Source organism: Dendronephthya gigantea, unplaced genomic scaffold (assembly GCF_004324835.1).
Source record: "Dendronephthya gigantea isolate DGI-Jeju-01 unplaced genomic scaffold, DenGig_1.0 000177F, whole genome shotgun sequence".
Lineage (NCBI taxonomy): Eukaryota > Metazoa > Cnidaria > Anthozoa > Malacalcyonacea > Nephtheidae > Dendronephthya > Dendronephthya gigantea.
In genome coordinates, this window is record NW_021163187.1 from 310,706 (window position 1) to 332,260 (window position 21,555).

At 35.3% G+C, this 21,555-nt stretch overlaps 1 protein-coding gene and 2 long non-coding RNA genes across 3 annotated transcripts; all 3 read left to right on the forward strand.

Moving 5' to 3' along the window:
• Positions 1–1,720: 1,720 nt before the first annotated feature.
• Positions 1,721–2,054, forward strand: LOC114538191. Its single transcript, XR_003688683.1, has 3 exons — positions 1,721–1,756; positions 1,850–1,929; positions 2,015–2,054. It is a non-coding gene; the product is annotated as an uncharacterized LOC114538191 (long non-coding RNA).
• Positions 2,055–4,775: 2,721 nt separating this feature from the next.
• LOC114538220 lies at positions 4,776–5,906 on the forward strand. Its single transcript, XR_003688696.1, has 3 exons — positions 4,776–4,814; positions 5,381–5,455; positions 5,868–5,906. It is a non-coding gene; the product is annotated as an uncharacterized LOC114538220 (long non-coding RNA).
• Positions 5,907–18,724: 12,818 nt separating this feature from the next.
• On the forward strand, positions 18,725–21,417 carry LOC114538214. Its single transcript, XM_028559364.1, has 2 exons — positions 18,725–18,888; positions 20,483–21,417. The coding sequence occupies exon 2, from the start codon at positions 20,491–20,493 to the stop codon at positions 21,415–21,417; it is 927 nt and encodes a 308-aa protein (XP_028415165.1). The 5' UTR covers positions 18,725–18,888; positions 20,483–20,490.
• Positions 21,418–21,555: the final 138 nt, after the last annotated feature.

Here is a 21,555-nt window from a genome sequence, read left to right on the forward strand (position 1 = left end):
TGTGTGATGTGCTACTGATAATTGTGCAATTTGCATAAATGACAAGGCTATATAGTATGTAGCTCGTAAATGTTGTATTAAAGCATAAACTTTTGAATACTAAAATATTTTATTTAAAATTCTGTGCTAAAATAAGTTGTTATTATCCGACCAAATCCTCGCCAGACAAAAAAAAATCAAAAAACTGTGTGTCCAATAACTTTTGAGCGCACCTGTATATACTTGATATTGCCAGACATTTGAATAATTGAGATTTGAATAATTCAACTCAGGCTTTCATTCCATTTCTATCCTTAGGTCTCAGATTATCCTAGGAGATTTGTTGTTGTCTGTGGTGGTTTTAGCACAATGGTATGTACCAGATGTTGCTAGTACCAGCCATATAATAACCAAAGGATAAGATACCGGTTATTTCTGTAAATTGAAGTTTTACATTTTGTGCACAATTTTGCTTTTGTTTTCCGGCATCTTTTCGCATCAGAGAGGGAGAGGAATTGCTGAAAAAGATGATGGAATCTTCTTTCAATAATGTTGGTGTTACGATAAGATATGTGAACATTTTAAGTAAACAAATTTTAAGTAAATGACAAAATGACTTATATTCAGGTTACTTTATTTGTTTACGTTTTAACCGTTTTTGACAAAATTTTTTCCAGGTCTGTAATTTACTTTGAGCTGTATTTGTTATTTCTTTTGCCTCGGTTTTAGGCAGAGGAAAAGTTCCATCAAAGTGGAGTTGTTTTTTAAAACAAATTTGGAAAATACAGTTGAGTGATATATTATTAAGACAGTATTTCGTTTGTCCTGTGTAAAGAATGTGATATATGACAGTAAATGACAAATTTTTCGTTTCAGTGATGACGAACATATCACATCAATGTCAGAATTCAGCGTCTATAAAGAAACTCCTCGGAGTAAAGTGAGTTATGTTGTTAATAAAATTCTTCTAAGAGTCTATCCTTTTTCTCATTTTAAAATCGTTTTGACACTCTCAAATTTAGGATCCTGTTCAAAGAACGCTGTGTTTCTTTTCTTAGAAACGTACAATATCGTCACCCTTCATCCCCTTAGCTCATTAAGTCATGCGACATTCCATGTCAGTTCCAGTAATTGTTCATCTCTGACCTTGAAAGAAAACACTCCAAACACTCCATGTCTTCTGACCTGGATTCAAGTTTACTGCTTTTATCGTGTTTTTTATTTCACGTTTCCATTTTGAACATGTCCAATTGCAAAAAAGTATCCAGCCGAGTTAAAACAGTTTTATTTTTGCAGTTACTTTCCAGAATATACCGTATATACCGTATAGTAAATCATAGTTTTCAAACTTCTTTTTCTGTCAGATATTTTCAATAATTCGCTATCGAAACCATCCTCAGTTGTTGGGGCGGAATACACAAGCGGTCGGCTGAGAAATTACTCGTCTCCTGACAGGTAGTGTAAGAAAGCAAATTTTGTATGAAAAAATATTTCTTGTTTTGAATGTTTGTATTTCACTCAATCTAGGGGTACATTATTGGCTGGTTTGCTAGACGGTGTTAGAGCCAGTTGAAACAGAGATGTTTGCGTAAAAACGACCACAACGAAGAGAAATACTGCACGCTTATTCATAGATGATTGAGCGAAAATTATGGTCAAAATTATCCTGATGAACATCTCGTACTGCTATGATTACCCTAAATACGATCCCTCATTTCATTCTCCTGCTGACGTGTGTGATCTCATATAACACACCAACAATTACACTTCTCGTCAGGTATCAGCCAATAGCATTATTCCTATCAGCCAGTTCAATACATCACATACAGCAAAAGAAGAATTGTTCTTTTAAGATGATATATTTTTCAAGGTTATCGTTGGGGTCCATTGTATAATGTTGTTGACGAAGAAGTAGAAAACAGTCATTTAAATTCCTCGCTGCGTCTCCAGGTGAAATATTTCTCTTTTTATTTCACTTTTAAATTTTAGAAATATCTCCAAAAGCTTATATTGTCTTATGACTGGTTCCTTGCAGGAAATTTAACCGAAGCTGTGTACAGATTTAACTGCAATATTTCCTACTGCGGTCTACTTCATGCAGTCACCCAAGACGTAAGTTGACAACTTCTTATCTTGTACTTTTCTGCAGACAAAATCCTGTGTAGAGAATATTATTGCCTTTTTATTGAGTTTTAATGTTCTGTGAAAATCTGGATTAAGGCTGTTTTCCACTCACGTGTTTTTCATACGCACGTACACGCACGTAAAAATCTAAATCCTTATACATGTTACCTTTGAAAAAACTAAGTGAATAAATCGACCTAGATGCACGTTAATTAATAAAAATTTAAAAGCATTTAAAATTCTCCGTATGTGTACATGCGTATAAAAAACGCGTAAGTAGAAAGCAGCCTTTAGTGTAAACTAAACGATTGCTAGGCTGCATAGCTACGTTAAATGAAAACATTTGCCCATTTCGGCTGCTAATTGAAAACATTTAGCAAGGTTTAAAACGTCTCCAAACAACACGGTACATTTAAACTGGTTTATCCAGTATAGCCAAAGGCAAAGAGTATGGCTTTAATAAAAATACCCTATCCTGCTACAGTTCTGTGCACAAATGTACACAAAACACTAATAGTACTCCCTAAAAACCGCCGTAACTCCAGCCTAGTCCCAGGCCTTTCATTGCGCGTGTTTTATATTTCCGTCACGTCACCGAATGAAACGCGCGCGAGAGGCCTAACACAAAATATTTTCTAATCTTAACGGCCCGCTTAATGTTGTGAACTTGAAATTAGAATTTTTATTAAAGTTAATGTTTGCAATTTACAACAGTAACCGTTATAAAGGAAGCGAGAATAATTTAAATTGGTGGATTGAAGTTTATTATAATCATAAACATGTACGTACGGACTCGAGTTTACTTGATAATCGATGGCGTTGACGGCGAGCGACATTGAAACGTTTGTATGAATATTTCGACTCCTGGCAGTATAATTAATATGCCGTAGCTTATTTCAAGCAAATGTTTGACTAACGACGTCGAACAAGGCCAGTTAACCGCGTCGTAGATGGTAAACTGACCTCAATACGGAAAGTGGGGACAAAAAGTCCCCACTTTAGCGAAAATACAAAACATTTTGTTCTAGGCCTCTCAGTTCCCGCCTCGACGCGTATAAGGAACGTTAAGAAGCCTAGGGACTAGGCTGCGGTAACTCTGGTGGCTGAGTTGACTGGGTACGAATTCATGAAATGGTAGTTTTGAAATTTTCCCGCCAGAAGTACGACTGGAATATTAAGTCTTTTAAACTCCAATATATATTTCAAACGATTTTAAATATTTTGTTGGGACTTTTCTCGTAGAATAAAGAAAGACTTATCATTAATGCCATCACAATGCTCATTGCTCACGAAGGTATTGTATATCTTTGCCAATAAATTTAATTAGTGTTCAACCCTACAATATACATATTCTGACTGCTATTACTTTCACAGGTGTTCTATATATACTTAAAATAGTTAAAAAGTTTCGTCTATTTGCAGCAGACCAAAACAAAATATGAGAAAAAGATCTCGAAGCACTGTTTCACGATTTGAGAAGTTGGGTTTGATCCAAAGCAGGTTTTGCGCTTTCACAACGCTCACTAGGTGAAAAACGTTTATCTTTAACCACAGCACACGCTGTTTACTCAACCAGTTCACTTGCGTGAGAAGGTTGGTGTGAAAACTGTGAAAGCTTTGAAGAGGAATAGTGAAGCCGTGACTCACGCCGCTGTCGACATGTTGTGGTCTCTGATGTAGGTAAAGACAGGGCTTTCCTTTAAGCGGCCAAAATGGTCAGACCGGACATATTTAAATTTAAAATAGAGTATTTCGTTAAGAATATAGCGGCGAAATTTCCGAGCTAAATAGATGCAAGTAATGAAATACGTAAACTCAGCCAACTTTGAAATTTGCATGTTAACAGGATCCAATTTTATCGAAACCAACTCTGTTGTTTTATATAGCCAACGCACGATAACTATGACATTCGAGAGGAACAGATAAACAAAAGCTCTCTGTTATCCTGTGAAAAATTTCTAAGCAGTTTGTTGGGAATTCTCACGATAAATGTGGTAAGATGTGCGGTGTTGGTTGCCTATAATCTATGCTGAACCCATGCATTTTATTTTTCCATCCCTCTTGTATGTATATAGCCTTGTTTTGGAAGAGAAATTCCCTTGCAAAACTCAGCAAGTGATTTGTAGCAACTGCCTTTCTAATTTGGACTACCTTTCTAATTAACACAAGAAATAGATTAACCATGAAAACTTTTCTTCTAGAATCGTTCTTCTGGGGTTTTAGGTATAAGTGGATTGCTTGATTTTCTGACGTTTGCTCTGTGTCCTTCTTACAGGTAAAGTTCTGGTTGCTTTGCAATATATCAAACTGATGAGAAGAAATTTGAGGAGCTTTCATTCAACTTGCCTTCTTGGTAGTTTATGGCTCTTTGACTGACGTTGATAGTTGATTAAATTGCCTTTCTCTCTTTACATTTTTGGTGAAGTTTACCACGTCCACTAGCTTGACCCATGCCTGGGAGCAACTCATGAAGTCTGTTATTTGTTTGTCTAGAAATGGGTCATTGCACTTATCGATTGTTTCAGGTAGGTTTACGATAAAACTGCAATAAATAGTACCAATTGTACCATTTCTTCGCTTATGTATGTTTTACTATTGCCCCGCTAATGGTTCTTACCAATCGTGGTTTTGAATTCGTTCCTCAACAATTTCAGCATCCGTCGACAACAATTGTGAAAGGTGCTGGCATGGTTCTGAAGGCGATAATCGAGGTAATTTTATTCATTCATTCCTCCATTGAGAATTTTCTGCTTTTGACAAACGTCATTTATAACGTTCTGCATTTTTTTAGCAGTGATGAATGTACATATTAGTTCAGTTGATATTTAAAAGGTATTAAAGGGTCTTAATTTCGAAAGGTATTATACACACTTCAAATTCAAGCCAGGAACAGTTGATGGAAAAATGAGTCAACTATAGATCCTCCGGCAGGAATCGCTTTTGCGATACCGGTGCAATGCTCTTGTCACTGAGAACGTATAGTTGACTCATTTTTCCATCAACTGTTCCTGGCTTGAATTTGAAGTGTGTATAATAAAACCACTCGAAATTAAGACCCTTTAAAACTCGAATTAGTGTGATATATTAACAAATTGTTGCAGATGTATAGCCTCGATTCCATCCGGAGGACCTGAGTTGTATTTTAGCATTATTCTTAGATTCATCTTAAAACTTGTGATTTTATAATCCTCTATATACTAGCCATCTATAAATAGTTCAATTGAGACTAACAAGCATACTCCATCAGTAATTTATAATCTTTATTGTTAGCATATAGGCAATTGAGTGGACATCTTGTGGCTCTCTGGACAACTGGTCGTCCAACAGCAATGGCATTACTTGTGAGAATAATGTTCGTAATAAAGTAGTTATAGTTTTTAATGTCTAAAATATACAAAAAAGTTTAAATGCGAGATTTCCTGTTCGTAAGTTTTGGTTCATAAACAATTATGTAATAAAGTTGAATACGATTTTCACAGCCTGCTGGTTTGCTCTATTACCTTGAAAGCCCTGACGAGGTAGGAAATCTTTGAGAATTTTTTGCGAGGGCCATTATTTACATAAACCCATTGCAGTGATTCTGACTAACCAATCATAATAGTGACTAAGTGGTATCAACTGCTTTGGTAATTAAACTCCATCATTCATCCTTAAACTGTGCCAACTGCCCCACTGACGAAATAACTAAATGGTAATTCATTCAGAAGTGTAAAACCTTTTTGTAAAGAAACAATTTTGTTGGAAAGTTTTTATCTTTCCTTCAGCCACCAGAGACTAAAGAAGATCATTTATCAATTCGTGACAATGTAAAGCTTGCAGAGTACGTTTTAAATCAACAATCGTGTTCCAAAATTTCATAATGCATGCTTGTAGGTACGTATAAGCCTGTTATTTCACGTGTATACTTGTCTGTTAGAGCTCTGGAAAAGCGAGAGGAACGTCAAGGAATCAACTTGAAGGATATCTCTCGCATTGGAAGACAAAAATAGGATTCAAATCCAGGAAAGATGTGAGAATTTAAATCCAGTTGTTTTATTACAAGTAAGTGTTCATATTAAGAAAATGGGAAAATGTTCTAGTCGTTTGAAAGATGAAAAAGCAATGGTATTTAAACGGATCTTTTTTACGGATTCAGTCAAGATCTGAAAGCGTACAACCTGATTTGGAATTACAAGGTGAGCCTCGAACTTAAAGTTAGTTTCCATTGAAAATATAGGAAATTAACAGGTAATGGGGGATTTCCTGTCGCTATGAGTATAACAAGACAAATTCAATAGTCCTGACCTCTTTCTCTAAACTGTTCTCGTAAAAGAGTATGAAACAATTTCTTTTGTTTTCAATGTGACAGACACGAGAGGAACTTCTGGGGCTCTCGAATCTGAGATGCGCAAATTTGCAATGGAAAAAGATCTGAGTGGAAACTACGTTGTTTTTGGAATCACCTTTAGTTTGAAGTCCTGTATGAATGTTTAGCTGATCAACTGAAAATAGGTTAGTGATAATCCTTATACTGCTCTAGCTTTTTAACAGTTCTTCTTAAAGCGTCCCCCCTATCCCTTGATAGCAATCAAACTCAGTAACGTATCTCTCCTATCAGGCGACTATTATTTGAGAGTCTTGTTGGAACAAAACGACGGGGAGACGCTGATAACAAATGTGTGAGTCCACGACATTTATCTATCAGGATTTGCAAATATTCAAACTACTGTCTTGTTTCCCGCTGCATAAAAACGATTCCAGATACCTAATATATAATATACCTCAGAGTCCTATTCTCTATATTGCTGCACAGTTCACACAATGTTATTTGTCCTGCAGTATGTAGTAGAGAAGTATAGAATTATGGATGAAACAATTCACGATTCGATCGACTTTTCTATTTTGTTTTCAGGCTCGAGTTGTTTAACGATATGTACCACAGATTCCGATTGACAACTAAACCAACTATGAAAGCAATGCGCCTTCAGGTGAGGATGTCGTTTAGCGAGAGTCTAGCCATGTGTAGACTTCGAAGAATGAATGAAACAAGTCGGAATATTTTATTCACAGGCGATGACTAAAGTTTATGGAAAATGTCAGGAAGAGATTGGCGCTTTTAATGACACCAAGCTAAGGATCATCTGTTATTGATCCAGTGTTACTACAGGAGCCTGAACTAAACTAACTTTATTCATACTGTTTCGTATATTTGGCACTTACATGAAAATGGCATCACCCACAGGGATTGGAAGGTAAGCGCGCACTTATTTATTTATCACTACTGTCTTTATATCCTAATCTTTAACGACCATAATTTAACTTTTTCTTCTCTTGCCAGAAAATGTTTTATTGTGTTCCTCGTATGACGAAACGCTTATAAAGGTTTGTGTCGGTTGTGTATTGAACTTAATCTCAATTCCGAGTTTTGTCCGTGATTTCGTTTCACGAAAGCAGAGCGCATTCTGCGAACGTTTTTTGCGTACATGGTGAAGACTAGCCGACGGTCATGTTCGACAGACGAGTTTCTGCGAGCAAATAAAATACTCAGTTGCGTAGCCAACACGACAATTTAGTCATGCTCTGCTAATATTTTGGAGTTCATTCACTGTGAAAACAATGAATTTCTAAAGAAATTAATGTGATAATAACATAAATTTTGCATAGCATGACTGAAAATGCTTCATGTAAGATCAGGTCGAAGGAATATGCATCCTCATTGACGCACGTGGTGGGTTAAAAACGCGCTAGTTGTTCCGATAAATTAAAGAACAGTTCCATACCTATACTTTTGTACGTGTGAAACTTTTCGCTTGATTTTCTTTTAATTGTGAGAATCCGACCGTGTAGCAAACATTAAAATCAAGCGATAACACTAAACTTGATTGTGATAGCCCTGAGTATATGCCGCTATAATAGCTTTGTTCCTCATAATGATATGCTGGATTCCCCGTCCAGGTATCACTTCTAAAACACGCCTTATTTTTACTTGTATTCCAATGCACGTAAGTTAGTAAAAAACCTGACTAACCCGCTGGAGGGGTAAGAATGGAAAAATAGAAAAAAATTCATCGTGTAAACAATTTTTTTCTAAATCAAAAACTCACTCTTACATAACCCACTTATTGAAATATTTTCGCTATATATTTCAGTCAGATGCATCTCTCAGTCATTTGTCATTCCTTAGTGAACAAATAGTGTTTCAGTGAATTGCTAGAACATACCTGAAGAACAGCTATAAACTTCAATTCTCAAAGATATGTTCGTACCATGTCTTTGGATGAATGCGGATGTAAAGCGCGGTTACAGTTGGTGATAGGACATTTGATAGGACACCCACTGGTGAGTCTCTAATGAAATGAGTAATTTGTTAAACAATTAATCTTAATCACACATTAAAAGTTATATATGACCGCATGGAAATGATGTGATGCATATAACGTGAGAGGGTAATCTGTAGGAGCCTTGCTTATTAATCCAGCTAACCCGGACTAATCCATTTATTTTGTAATGAGCGAATTTTTGCCCGTCAGAACTATAGGATACAGAGTAGGTCTTCACCCACTAATTATAATTACGGCGACTTTGAGTGAAATCGTACCGACAGCATCTTTCTTGCCGAAGTCAATTTGAATGCATTGGTCCTGGTAATTTTTCCGTGCAGATCAAGAAGCAGCCTCATTTAAGCGACCATGTCCTGTCGACTTATCCGCATTCCCAACACTTGTTGCTATTATCTGGGATGTTATGTGTCTTCAGTACGAGGGGCAATAATTAGTATCAACTATTCTATCTTCCGGCACCAAAACACCATCGAAACAATCATCAACAAAAATGAAACGATAATGCAGATAATTGTGCCAATATATGGGGCCTCCAGAATTGAAACCAGTCGCGGTACAGCGTTATTTCAATTGATTTTCTGAAATCTTTACTAGGGGTTAACTTCGAATTTTATCACATTCCCATGTAGGGGAATTACTGAATAAAAAAATAATGTCCAACAGTCTGAATATGACATAATAATAAACTGAACATATACCATGTAGCCTGCAATATTTACCTTGCTTGGTATGTCAGTCCATCAAATCCATGTATGGCACAGCGATGGATGGAGGTGTAGTCAGTGATAAGAGAAAGGTAATAATTGTTAGCGACTCCTGAGTTGCCATAATTTATTTGATCTAAAATTGAGAAACAAGGAACAGGTAAATTAATATATTATTGTCCATAGTTGCGAGGTTATCAGCATTGTGACATCCCAGGTTCGTGCGTACCGCTACCGTGGGACAACATTCCTTAGCGAGCAATAATATTTCAGTGAATTGCTAGAACATACCTGAAGAACCGACATAAACTTCAATTCTCAAAGATATGTTGCCATACTAATTCGGCTCTATATGCAATAGAATCTACAATTGAGATTACAAGAACATCACTTTCACACAATTGAAACTATAATTGTATATGAATCACAAGGCCCTATACTGTATAGTAACAGCATGTATTTTGTGACTTCTATAACAAAAAGAATAACCGAACAAAATGGAGGTGTTTTCTATTCATATTCACTAATACCCCCAACCCCTGTATATTGGTAATGGCAATTACATAATAGGAAAGGGAAAAATAAATCTATTTTTAATAACACCAGTGTAAAATGAATGACATATGGAACTATACAGCAAAATATTGTGTAGGCATAATTCTTGTCATGCCTTCCATCACCAGATATCATGAAATTATCTTGGTTTTTTAATGTTTAAATTAATCCGTTTAATTTAAAAAGCACAAAAATACCACCAAAATATAGCTGAAGAAAAATACTTTAACCCAATCGCTTCTGTTTTAATCCAGAAATTAATCAATATTGCTGTTAACCTGACACTGCAGTGCAGCTCTAAAAATCATATCAAATTACACGGATTACAAACGGAAATATAACTCGCCTTTGGAATTTCGTTATTTTCTTCGTTATTTTTATCCTGTCGTCTTTTAACCGTTACATGTAAACTGTAAAGGCTTTAGTTATCTTTTCTGATAGTTTTTAAGTCAGGATGGGCAGAAAAACTCGAAAAATATATTTTTTTTATTTGTTATTGTGTATAGCGAGGCGTTGCTCAGCCGCACGCACATGTGGTTGTCACGTAAGTTTAGAGGTGTCAAAAACGTAAGGTTGCCTACCCCGTGGGGGTAAAATAAGCCCGGTAATCGATTTACGGGGTAAAATTATCCCTAGAAGTCATAATTGTAAATTTTCGCCAATATGGTGATAATTATATGCACATTTTCCAGTTTCCATTTGTAAACACGTTTGTTGGAAATATCACTACAAATCGCCAAAGCGACTGTATTTCAAGTAAAATAGATGAAAATATTGATCCCAATGTATACTAGAAATATTTGGAGGTTTTTAGGCGAGATTTTTGGAAGGCTTTGTGTATTTTCGCTTCTCTAAAATTCAACTTAAAAAGTACAAGTTCGGCAATAAATATCTTGGCTTATAAGAAAGCTTTTGAAATGAACTAAAGTTATATAGGTAAATGTTTTTTCTTTGAGATAACACAATTTCTAGTTGATTTGATAAAATACTTCCAGATAAAATCGAAATTATCTGTGTGCGCCGTTTACGAGCAGACAGCAATGAGTTTAGTAGTCTCATATTTACTGAAATGGGTGAAGTATTCGCACAGTAATCACAATTTTAAATCAGCTTACCACTTTGAAATATCCTCTGATCGGACGTCTAACTGAGAGGATCCCTTAAACATCGAGAATACTTCATTAACAAGTGCCGCATCCTGTCCTGTTTGAGAAGTTACGAGAACTTCATTACTGAAATGGGTGAAGTATTCGCACAGTAATCACAAGTTTAAATCAGCTTACCACTTTGAAATATCCTCTGATCGGACGTCTAACTGAGAGGATCCCTTAAACATCGAGAATACTTCATTAACAAGTGCCGCATCCTGTCCTGTTTGAGAAGTTACGAGAACTTCATCTTGGGTATTGGTTACTCCTTACTCTGTTGGAAGTTCCATTCTGTTATATAAGGACAACACTTGTAGTTGGTGTGGTGAAAGGATGCAGATTGTCCGTTGGATGTTGTGCTTTTGTATTAGAGACGGACCACATTAGATATCAGCGCAAAATTGACACATTCATGGGACTCGAACCCAATCTCCTAAAAAGGAGTATCCGAAATGTGTTCTTTGTGTGGCCAGGAAAAAGCGAGAGCTACAGGGCAACTCGCAAACCGACTGGCAGACAATACGAACGTACAACACAAAACACACAACCGACGACACAACATCCAACAACCCACAACCCACTAACTCTGTAGCTGAAACGACAAAAAATATGGTGAGTTGTTCCTAGAAAAGGAAGCATTCAGAATTAGCATGAACGCAATTGTGGCTAGGGGTTTAACTGACGGCATGGATATGGGGTGGCTTCTTAGGGTTGGATACTGAAACTAAACTACGATCGTCTTTGTCTGAAAAACACAAAAAAATTATTAGTAGCTCCCTAGAAAACGAAGAGCAAAACACAGTTAGACAAGCAGTGAGCCGTGTTTCCAGATATGGGGACAGAGATTCGTAGCTAACAGAGTTGCCACGGGGATCTACTTCTATTAAAAAAATAATTACACATACCTTGATCCTACCTAAAGAAAGAACTCACTTACCTGAAGAAAACTGTCGCAGAAAGCTCTGTTTTACAGCCTGTAGGCTCTTGCATAATTCAGCAAAATTAAGACAACTTGATTGGTTATTTCTGTGCACAGGTAAATTTTGTCATTGGTCAATTTTTGTACTCCACGATTGGTTCAATAAAAACCAATCAGATTGGTTAATCTATATTCAAATTTTGATCCCGTTTCTTTGATATTTGCAAGGTGATTGCACAACAAATGTTCGATTTCACACGTTTTGGAGCATATTCCAAGCCAATGTATCACAGTATGTGTGTATTTGTTCGATTATTTCTCTCATGAAGTTCACAAAAAATTACAGTTCAATCATTAATAAAAGGCTTTATTTCCGAACCAGCTTTAGAACCCCATCGAGCAGGAAAGGCGGAATTTAAAAGGCAAGTAAATCTTTCAAACTGTTGTAGCATTTGAATTATGTGGTACATTTAACTACTGAACCTTTCAGAATATTGTCGAATTGGGCATGCCATGGAATAATAGTAAATATAACAAACTGACAAAATCGCAAATGTAGTAAATTTCAAGGCTAAATATTGCAAATTCCAGTGGAAATATGGCGTTTTACCGCCATGCATACATAGCTATTCACAGGTATGATATTCACGCGTTTTATATATTCAATATTACACATCAAGGCGGCTTAATCCTTAGGATATTGCCCAAATTAATGCAAACGAAAACCGGTTGCAGTGGTTTAGTTCAAATATTCAGTACTATTTTGATATATTTAGCGTCAAAATCGAGCCTTTAGAAGATTCTTGCCGATTTTTAATATAAACATACCTGATGATATGAATTATCGCATCACCGGCAATAATATTTCACAATAATAAAAATATGGAAAAAGAATTCGGGCAAAAAGCCGAAATTCTGACCTAGTTCCGATTCGAGCTTGTCTTACGCACGTGCTTACCAACGATTATCGCTTAGCACTTATGAAATGCTATTTCTTCGATTCTTTTGCACATCCTAGCCCAAGAATTACTCAGAATTACAACAGATTGATAACATGTAAAATTGGGACATTTTGAAGACAACAGAGTACCAAAAAAGCAAAAAAATATGGAATTTCTAAAATACATCTTGCTATGGGTGAGTAATTTGAGATAACAAAGCAACCTAGTATTTTGATTATTGTTTTTATTTATAATACAAATGCAGGTTATAACTATATGCTGGTTGGAATATACTATTCAAATAATCGTTTCAACCGCTATCGTTTAGTGGTATTCCGGGGTCTTTAGCCCAAATATTTCTGAGACATTTAATGTCTTGCCTCTGTGCAACATTATTGTCAGGAGTAATAGCCTATTTTGCTGTACAGTTCCATTTATCATTCATTTTACACCGGTGTTATATAAAATAATTTTTTTTTATTCTCCCTTTCCTATTATGTAATTGCAGAACGAATATTCAATATATTAGTGTACCACATAAAAACTCATTATGACAATCGCTATCGGTCGTCTATTGCATCGGAGATACGACTTGTGGTAAGCCAAATTCAATGTTATTTCTCACGATTTTTCTATGATGCCTTACATTGTGGTTTTTTAAAGATTCTTCAATGTTTCCTCAGTCTGCGAGCTGAGAACATCTAGGCCTTGTGCAAGACAAAATTGGAAAAGTTAAATTCACTTCGTATGTTATTTGTTCTGAAAGGAAAAGTTTGGTTAATGATGATAGTGCAACGCATGTCAGGTATTCTGCTTCCAAAATTCCTTTTCTTCTTTGTGTAATACATCCTCATTTTTGTTTTAGTTCTGCAGAAGATAAGACAACCGGGATTGTCTCACTGCCTTACAACGAGGCAATGAATGTTATTCTTGTGTGCTTACAACAGGTAAACTTTTCCATCATAATATATCATCTGGCATTCAGTTTCGATTGAAGTTCAACTTTTTTAATTTTCTAGAAATTGGAATGGGAGGTGTTGTATGTTGTTCTGAGAAACTTTCCAGAGGCACTGCAAGATAAAAACTTGATAGATTTTTGAAAGCACTACTTACGTTCAATATGTACAGTGTTATCTAAAATAGTAAGGGAAGTAAAGTTTTGCACTTTTCACACCAAAATCATGAACTAAAAATTTTACTTTGCATTTAGGTTTGAAATTATGATTTTCTTCCTGGATTATTTCGTGTTCCTCATTATGTGCGAATTTTTCCAGTACGGTTCTTATCATTAAGTTTTTTGCATCTATCATAATATCTTACCATAACTATACCAAAACCATACCATACCATAACCATACCACAACATATCATATAATCATATCATATAATCATATCATATAATCATATCATATAATCATATCATACCATAACTAACCATAACCAAATCATACCATACGATAACCATATAATTCCAAAATTATATCACACCATACCATACCATGACCAATAAAATCATTACCATACGATAACCATATCATACCATAATTATATCACACCATACCATACCATAACGAATTTATACCATAATTATATCATATCATACTAATAATTTAATTGGATATTTTATTGTAACATGTGAAGGTATTAACAGAGCTGTGTACGTACCACATTTTTATTGGTCAAAATGAACAGGTAAGAACCTGCTTGACTTTATTTTCAGCGGTTGTCTGTTCTCGCTTAAACGTTGTTGTATATTTCGTCTAGTTTTGTCTGATGCGTACTTTGGAAATTGGTTTGGTTGCTCATTCCGCGACGTTATGCGTATCCTGTCTCACCATATGTATGTTAGAAATGCCTTGCCAGTTATGGCAAGGTAAGGCTACTTAAGATAGTCTGGAATTTGAGACTTTTTTATGTCCATTAGCACTTTGTAAAGAATGAAGTTGATTTAAGTAATTGCAGCATTTTATAAGTTTATTGCTTTGGAGATATTTGAAATCATGCCTTGATAATGCACTCAGTGAATTTACAGAAATGTATTTCAACAAACTGCAGCCTAAATGTAACGTCTCTTGTTATGCGAGATACTCCTTCACAAATACAAGATTTTTTGAGCCATAATTTCTGAATTTTCGTTCCTTAGACTGCTCCCAACATATCTGGAAAAGTTTACTAAACTTTCGCCAACGCCTCAAGTTGTCATACCACTGTTAGAATTTCTCTCTGGTATGTTTCTTGAAGTTACGTAAATTAAGAAATCTTTTGCGAAATATCAATGTACCCCTTAAAGAGAGCTAGCTTGTATAAACACCCAATCGTATTCGGCGAAAAGTTGTTGATGAGTTGAAAATGTTGACACTTTTTTTACCTTAGATACTCTAAATACGTGGTAACTCTTGCTGATAATGTCATTTCATCCTGGTTTGTCAACTGTCCACTGTTGTTAAGAAAACAATTCGTGCCATTTATTACAAAAGTAAGTCCACATCTCATTTTATTGCCACGGAGACTGCTTGCTAAATTTTCAATAGATATTAAGAAGTGGTCTTTAAACTTTATACAGCTTAGTCAGTGTTGTTACATAAACTTGTCCATTTCATGTTACATAATTTTGGTAATATGGAAGCTCGTTTTCAATCATTTGAAAACTCTGTTAAAATATATGTCCTTGTATTCCTTTAGAGTCTTAACAACACAGATATATCTTCAGACGCTGCAAACCCATACCCTAAAGTCACTAATCCCCCCACCAAATTCCAGTCACCCCCAAACTCCCTTGAGAAATCAAAAGAAGACTACAGCAACACACTTAGTTCAGAGATGAAGGAAATCGTGGTTGATATGATGGTCAAATATACATTTTCTTCTTATTTGACCCAACCAAAAACGTCTGTATATTGGCTTCGTATTTTTCTGCACTGTGTTTCAGGGAAGATGACTATTTTGTTGTTTTTATAGAACTGCAGTTGTTGAACGACTCCTGCACAATGGAGCGTCAAGAAGTTGGTTGCTTGGCAATGTGTTGATCACGGTTACAGTCAACAAGCGGGCAACTTCGAACATGTCATGCGCATATTGTTCGGCAGAAAAAGTGTTCGTGGGAGATGATTCACTGCAGAAAGGCACGGAGCCTGAGGTTTTAAAAGCTGAGCTTAAGAGAAACAAAAATGAGGCCTCAATTAGTCAGGTAAGGAAAATGCTTTCAGTATCATTGTTTAAATTCGCATACGCTCTCTCCCAGCGTATTCATGCTTAAACAACAAAATATATTTGCAAGAGCGACCAAGTTTTAATATTCTTCTAGTGAAAGCTCTTAGGAACGTATTTGACATTTCCAGGCTTCATCAACTGATAGCAAAGCTCGTGCAGATGATTCTAGCCAGGTGTCAAACACATTTTAGGTAAATGACAAATTTACTTACATACAGGTTACTTCATTTATTTACGAAAAAATTCTTTCCAGGTGTGTAATTTACTTTGAGCTGTATTTGTTATTTATTTTGCCTCGGTTTTAGGCGGAAGAAAAGGTTCCATCAAAGTGGAGTCGTTTTTTAAAAACTTATTTGGAAAATACAGGTGAATGATATATTATTAGGACAGTATTTAGTTTGTCCTGTGTAAAGAATGTGAGATATGATAGTAAATGACAAATTTTTCGTTTCAGTGATGACGAACATATCACATCAATGTCACAATTCAGCGTCTATAGAGAAACTCCTCGGAGTAAAGTGAGTTAAGTTGTTACTAAAATTCTTCTAAGAGTCTATCCTTTTTCTCATTTTAAAATCGTTTTTACACTCTCAAATTTAGGATCCTGTTCAAAGAACGCTGCGTTTCTCAGAAATGTGTCTTTTGGAAAGAGATCCCACGATGTACAACATCGTCACCCTTCATCCCCTTAGCTCAGTAAGTCATCCGACATTCCATGTCAGTTCCAGTAATTGTTCATCTCTGACCGTGAAAGAAAACACTCCAAACACCCCAAACACTCCATGTCTTCTGACCTTGATTGATGTTTACTGCTTTTATCATCTTCTTTATTTCACGTTTCCATTTTCAACATGTCCAATTGCAAAAAGTATCCAGCAGAGTTAAAATACTTTTATTTTTGCAGTTACTTTCCAGAATATACTGTGTCCTTGAGACTTGTGTATTATAGTATATCATAGTTTTCAAACTTCTTTTGCTGTCAGGTATTTTCAATAATTCGCTATCGAAACCATCCTCAGTTGTTCAGGCTGGAATACACAAGCGGTCTGCTGAGAAATTACTCGTCTCCTGACCGTGTAGTGTAAGAAAGCAAATTTTGTATGAAGCTATAAAAAATATTTCTTGTTTTGAATGTTTGTATTTCACTCAATCTAGGGACACATTATTATCTGGTTTGCTATACGGTGTTAGAGCCAGTTGAAACAGAGATGTTTGCATAAAAACGACCCCAACGAAGAGAAGTACTGTACGCTTATTCATAGATGATTGAGCGAAAATTATGGTCAAAATTATCCTGATGAAAATCTCGTACTGCAATGATTACCCTAAATACGATCCCTCATTTCATTCTCCTGCTGACATATGTGATGTCATATAACACACCAACAATTACACTTCTCGTCAGGTATCAGCCAATAGCATTATTCCTATCAGCCAGTTCAATACATCACATACAGCAAAAGAAGAATTTTTTTTTAAGATTATATATTTTCAAGGTTACCGATGGGGTCCATTGTATATTGTTGTTGAAGAAGTAGAAAGCAGTCACTTAAAATTCCTCGCTGCGTCTCCAGGTGAAATATTCCTCTTTTTTTTCACTTCCTCCACTTCCAATACCTCCAAAAGCTTATATTGTCTTATGACTGGTTCCTTGCAGGAAATTTCACCGAAGCTGTGTTCAGATTTAACTGCAATATTTCCTACAGCGGTCTACTTCATGCAATCACCCAAGATGTAAGTTGACAATTCCTTATTTTGTACTTTTCTGCAGACAAAATCCTGTGTAGAGAATATTATTGTATTTTCACTGAGTTTTAATGTTCTGTGAAAAATCTGGAATAAGGCTGTTTTCCACTTACGTGTTTTTCATACGCACGTACACGCACGTAAAAATCTAAATCCTTATACATGTTACCTTTGAAAAAACTAAGTGAATAAATCGAAGGAACTTAGTTTTCTGCGTATTTAGTATGCATTAGTTGAACTAGATGCATCTTAATTAATACAAATTTATAAGCATTTAAAATTTTCCGTATGTGTACGTGCGTATAAAAAACGGGTAGGTGAAAAGCAGCCTTCAGTTTAAACTAAACGATTGCTAAGCTACATAATTATGTTATATGAAAACATCTGACCATTTCAGCTGCTAATTGAAAACATTTAACAAGGTTCAAAACGTCTCCAAACAACACGGTACATTTAAACTTGTTTATCCAATATAGCCAAAGGCAAAGAGTATGGCCTTAATACAAATACCCTATCATGTTACTGTTCTGACAGAAATGTACACAAAACACTAATAGTACTCCTTAAAAATAATTAAGTCTTTTAAACTCCAATATATATTTCAAACGATTTTAAATATTTTTTAGCGACTTTTCTCGGAGAAAAAAGAAAGACTTTTTATTAATGCCATCACAATGCTCATTGCTCACGAAGGTATTGTATATCTTTGCCAATAAATTATTTAGTGTTCAACCCTAAAATATACATATTCTGACTGCTATCCCAGCTAACACACAACGTAATCCCAACGTTAGCGGAAGGTTTTGGGAATGTCAGGTCAGACCTAACTAAACCACGACATTCCCACGACGTTGTTTTCCCGTCGCGATATTACTATACGTGTTAATAACGTTGTAGCGACGTAGAACTTGGACGTGTGACACAGGTATTTATTTAACGTTTGTGCAACGTCCTTTGTTAACGTCGAGACGACGTCAAAGCAAAACGTATTCATAAACCTTCAAATAACGTAGATACAACGTTGCCATTTTCGAATATATATATATATATATATATATATATATCATAGTGACACGTGATATCTGTTTGAACTTTGAACGCGTGTTCGTCTTTGATCGTCTCTTCCCGCTGTAAAATTTTTACTGTTTGAAGCGTGTTCTGTCGTTCTGTCTTGGCTATTGCTGGAGTCATACGTATTATTTACAGAAGATTTTGTTACGGATATTGTCGCTTGATTTTAAAGTAAGTATAATTATGTTACCTATATACAGAGAATACTAGATTTATAAGACTTATAAATATTTATACCAAGACGATCATATACGTTTATAGCTCTCACTAATTATCATATTTAATATTGCGAAAGTATAGCGATTTTAGAGGTTCTATCAAAGAACGTTTGTGTAGAATATAAGCCCAAAAGCACGGGATTATATTCTTACTAGCTAGTAATTTAATGTGTATGAAAATATTTACATATATTGCGAGGAAAGATTTTTAGGCATGTTAATATTTGCATTTAAGATGGCCGCCATATGGTGGTTTTCATCATCCTTTATAAACAGTTATCGTTTCATTAAACGGCTTTATATAGAATAATTAAATCATAGTTTAAACTTTAAAGGAAGATAAAAGATATTACACCTTTCCAAAAATACGGATGGGCATGTTTTAAGAAGGATTGAAATCGGTTGAGTTCAATCCATCAATAATTGCCAGTTTGGTCTGATTCAATCAAGTATAAATAATTTATGTTACTCTAGTACATTAGATAAGGTGTAAATTGTCTCTCTTTTATCTTTTTATATGTTTAATAATTGAAGAGCTTATTCAAAAAAAAGTAAATTGATATCCACTGTTATAGTCATACAGTCATACATGATATAGTCATAAATGTATCATGTACAGTATGTAAGAAATAATGTTTGCTGTGCTCAAATTTGCTTATTTTAACTTATTACCTCTAAAATGCTCCACTTAAATCTTTTTCATTAATTATCAAATTGCTTTTTAAGGTAATTGAAAAAATACAGTATGTTAAAAGCATGAGAGTTGACACACTACAATTTCCCAGCAAGCAGGAGCAGGCCCTTATATATATGGGCCTACATGTATATAGGCCTACATGTAGTATGGCACTGTGATACCTGTGTGCACTTAAAATTTGAACTTGATATTTAAAGTTTCAATGTTTGTGCAACACAACCCATTTGCCAGCTGTGACCACAAATTCATGGTATAGATTTTGCAGTTTGCAGGTTTTGATAATTAATCAATCTTGTTAAAACTAAAACAAATTTTTGTTGCACCATAATATATAGATCCTTCATAAGAATGCACAATAATAGATCCTACAGCATGACTACATCATATACTTGGCATTTTTTATTATTCTGAATGCTGTAACATTAATATTGAATAGTTGTATGACTATAATATATTTAAAATAGGTATTTGATTCAAGTAATTACTGGTGAATAATATATTTAACAAATAAGTTTTAAGTTTGTCAGAAGTTTTGTTGCACCCACAAACTGTGTTGAATTTTCATGGGGTGTAGTTGACATAGTCATTTTAATTAAACAGGGAATATAGAGAAATACATTCAAAGAGAAGTGGAATCATGAGTAATTGTCACACAGAAGTCGATTTTGCAATTAGAACTGCTCAATATTTTATGTTTTATTCATATTGTATATTTTGCATGTATACCTACATTTATGATAGACTTAATTAACTTTCATATTTCTAAACATCACTGCAAAATTTCAACTGCAGGTAGTTTCTCAAACCAAAAAAAAAGCAATGAGTGATTATATTCTGTTGTTTATTGCAGCTTCATAAATGAAAGCAAACCGAGCACAGTATAGGAAGAACTGGACTGCTGCAGCTCGTAGTTTAAAACGTACTAGTGCTCCCATTCCAGTTGAAGTTGATGATACTGAATTATTTGAACTACCTTTTGATTCAGCACCCCCGAACCATGACACTGTAACTGTGTCAGATGATCATGACCAGCAGCCTGTTAAACGTATCTGCACCTCTGTTGTGGAAAATCACTTAAGCAATCATGATAGGTTAAATTTGGATGAGACTTGGCATGATAACTCTATTTCTTCATCAGATTCGGAGAATGATAATTTGTTAGATGATTCTCTTGCTGAAGGCTTAACCAATTGGGCTAATAGGTTTATGATAAAACATAATGCACTTGATGGTCTTCTTTCTGTGTTGAAAGAGAATGGGCATCCAAACTTGCCTCTTACTGCTCGTGCCTTGCTGCACACATCCAGAAATATCACCATTCAGGAAAAGTCTGGAATGGAATATGTTTATTTTCCCCTTGCTAATCAATTGTTGAAACACTTTAAGAAATATCCTTCAGACATAATTGCTAGGACTAATTCTCTTGAAATTTCTTTGAATGTTGATGGTCTTCCATTATTTAAGAGTTCAAGGAAGTGTTTATGGCCAGTATTATGTGCCATTGTAAATATCACACCTGTAGTTGTTTTCCCAGTGGTTTTAACCTGTGGTAATTCCAAACCAGTTGATTTGGATTTTTTGGATGACCTAATTGGAGATTTGAATAATCTTCTACAGAATGGGCTCCAAGACGGTGAAACTGTTCTTTCAGTTTGTTTAAGATGTGTAGTTTGTGATGCTCCCGCTAGAGCCCTTGTAAAAGGCACAAAGTTGTGTTCTGGCTATTTTGGGTGTGATAAATGTGCACAGAAGGGCATATGGGTTGGTCGTGTACTCTCTGATTAGAAATGTTGAGTTGCGGACAGATGTTTCTTTTAGAGAACAAGTGCATGAAGGGCATCATAATGGTGTTAGTCCCTTCAGTAAATTGCCAGTTGATATGATTAAGAAATTTCCGATTGACTACATGCATCAATTGTGTCT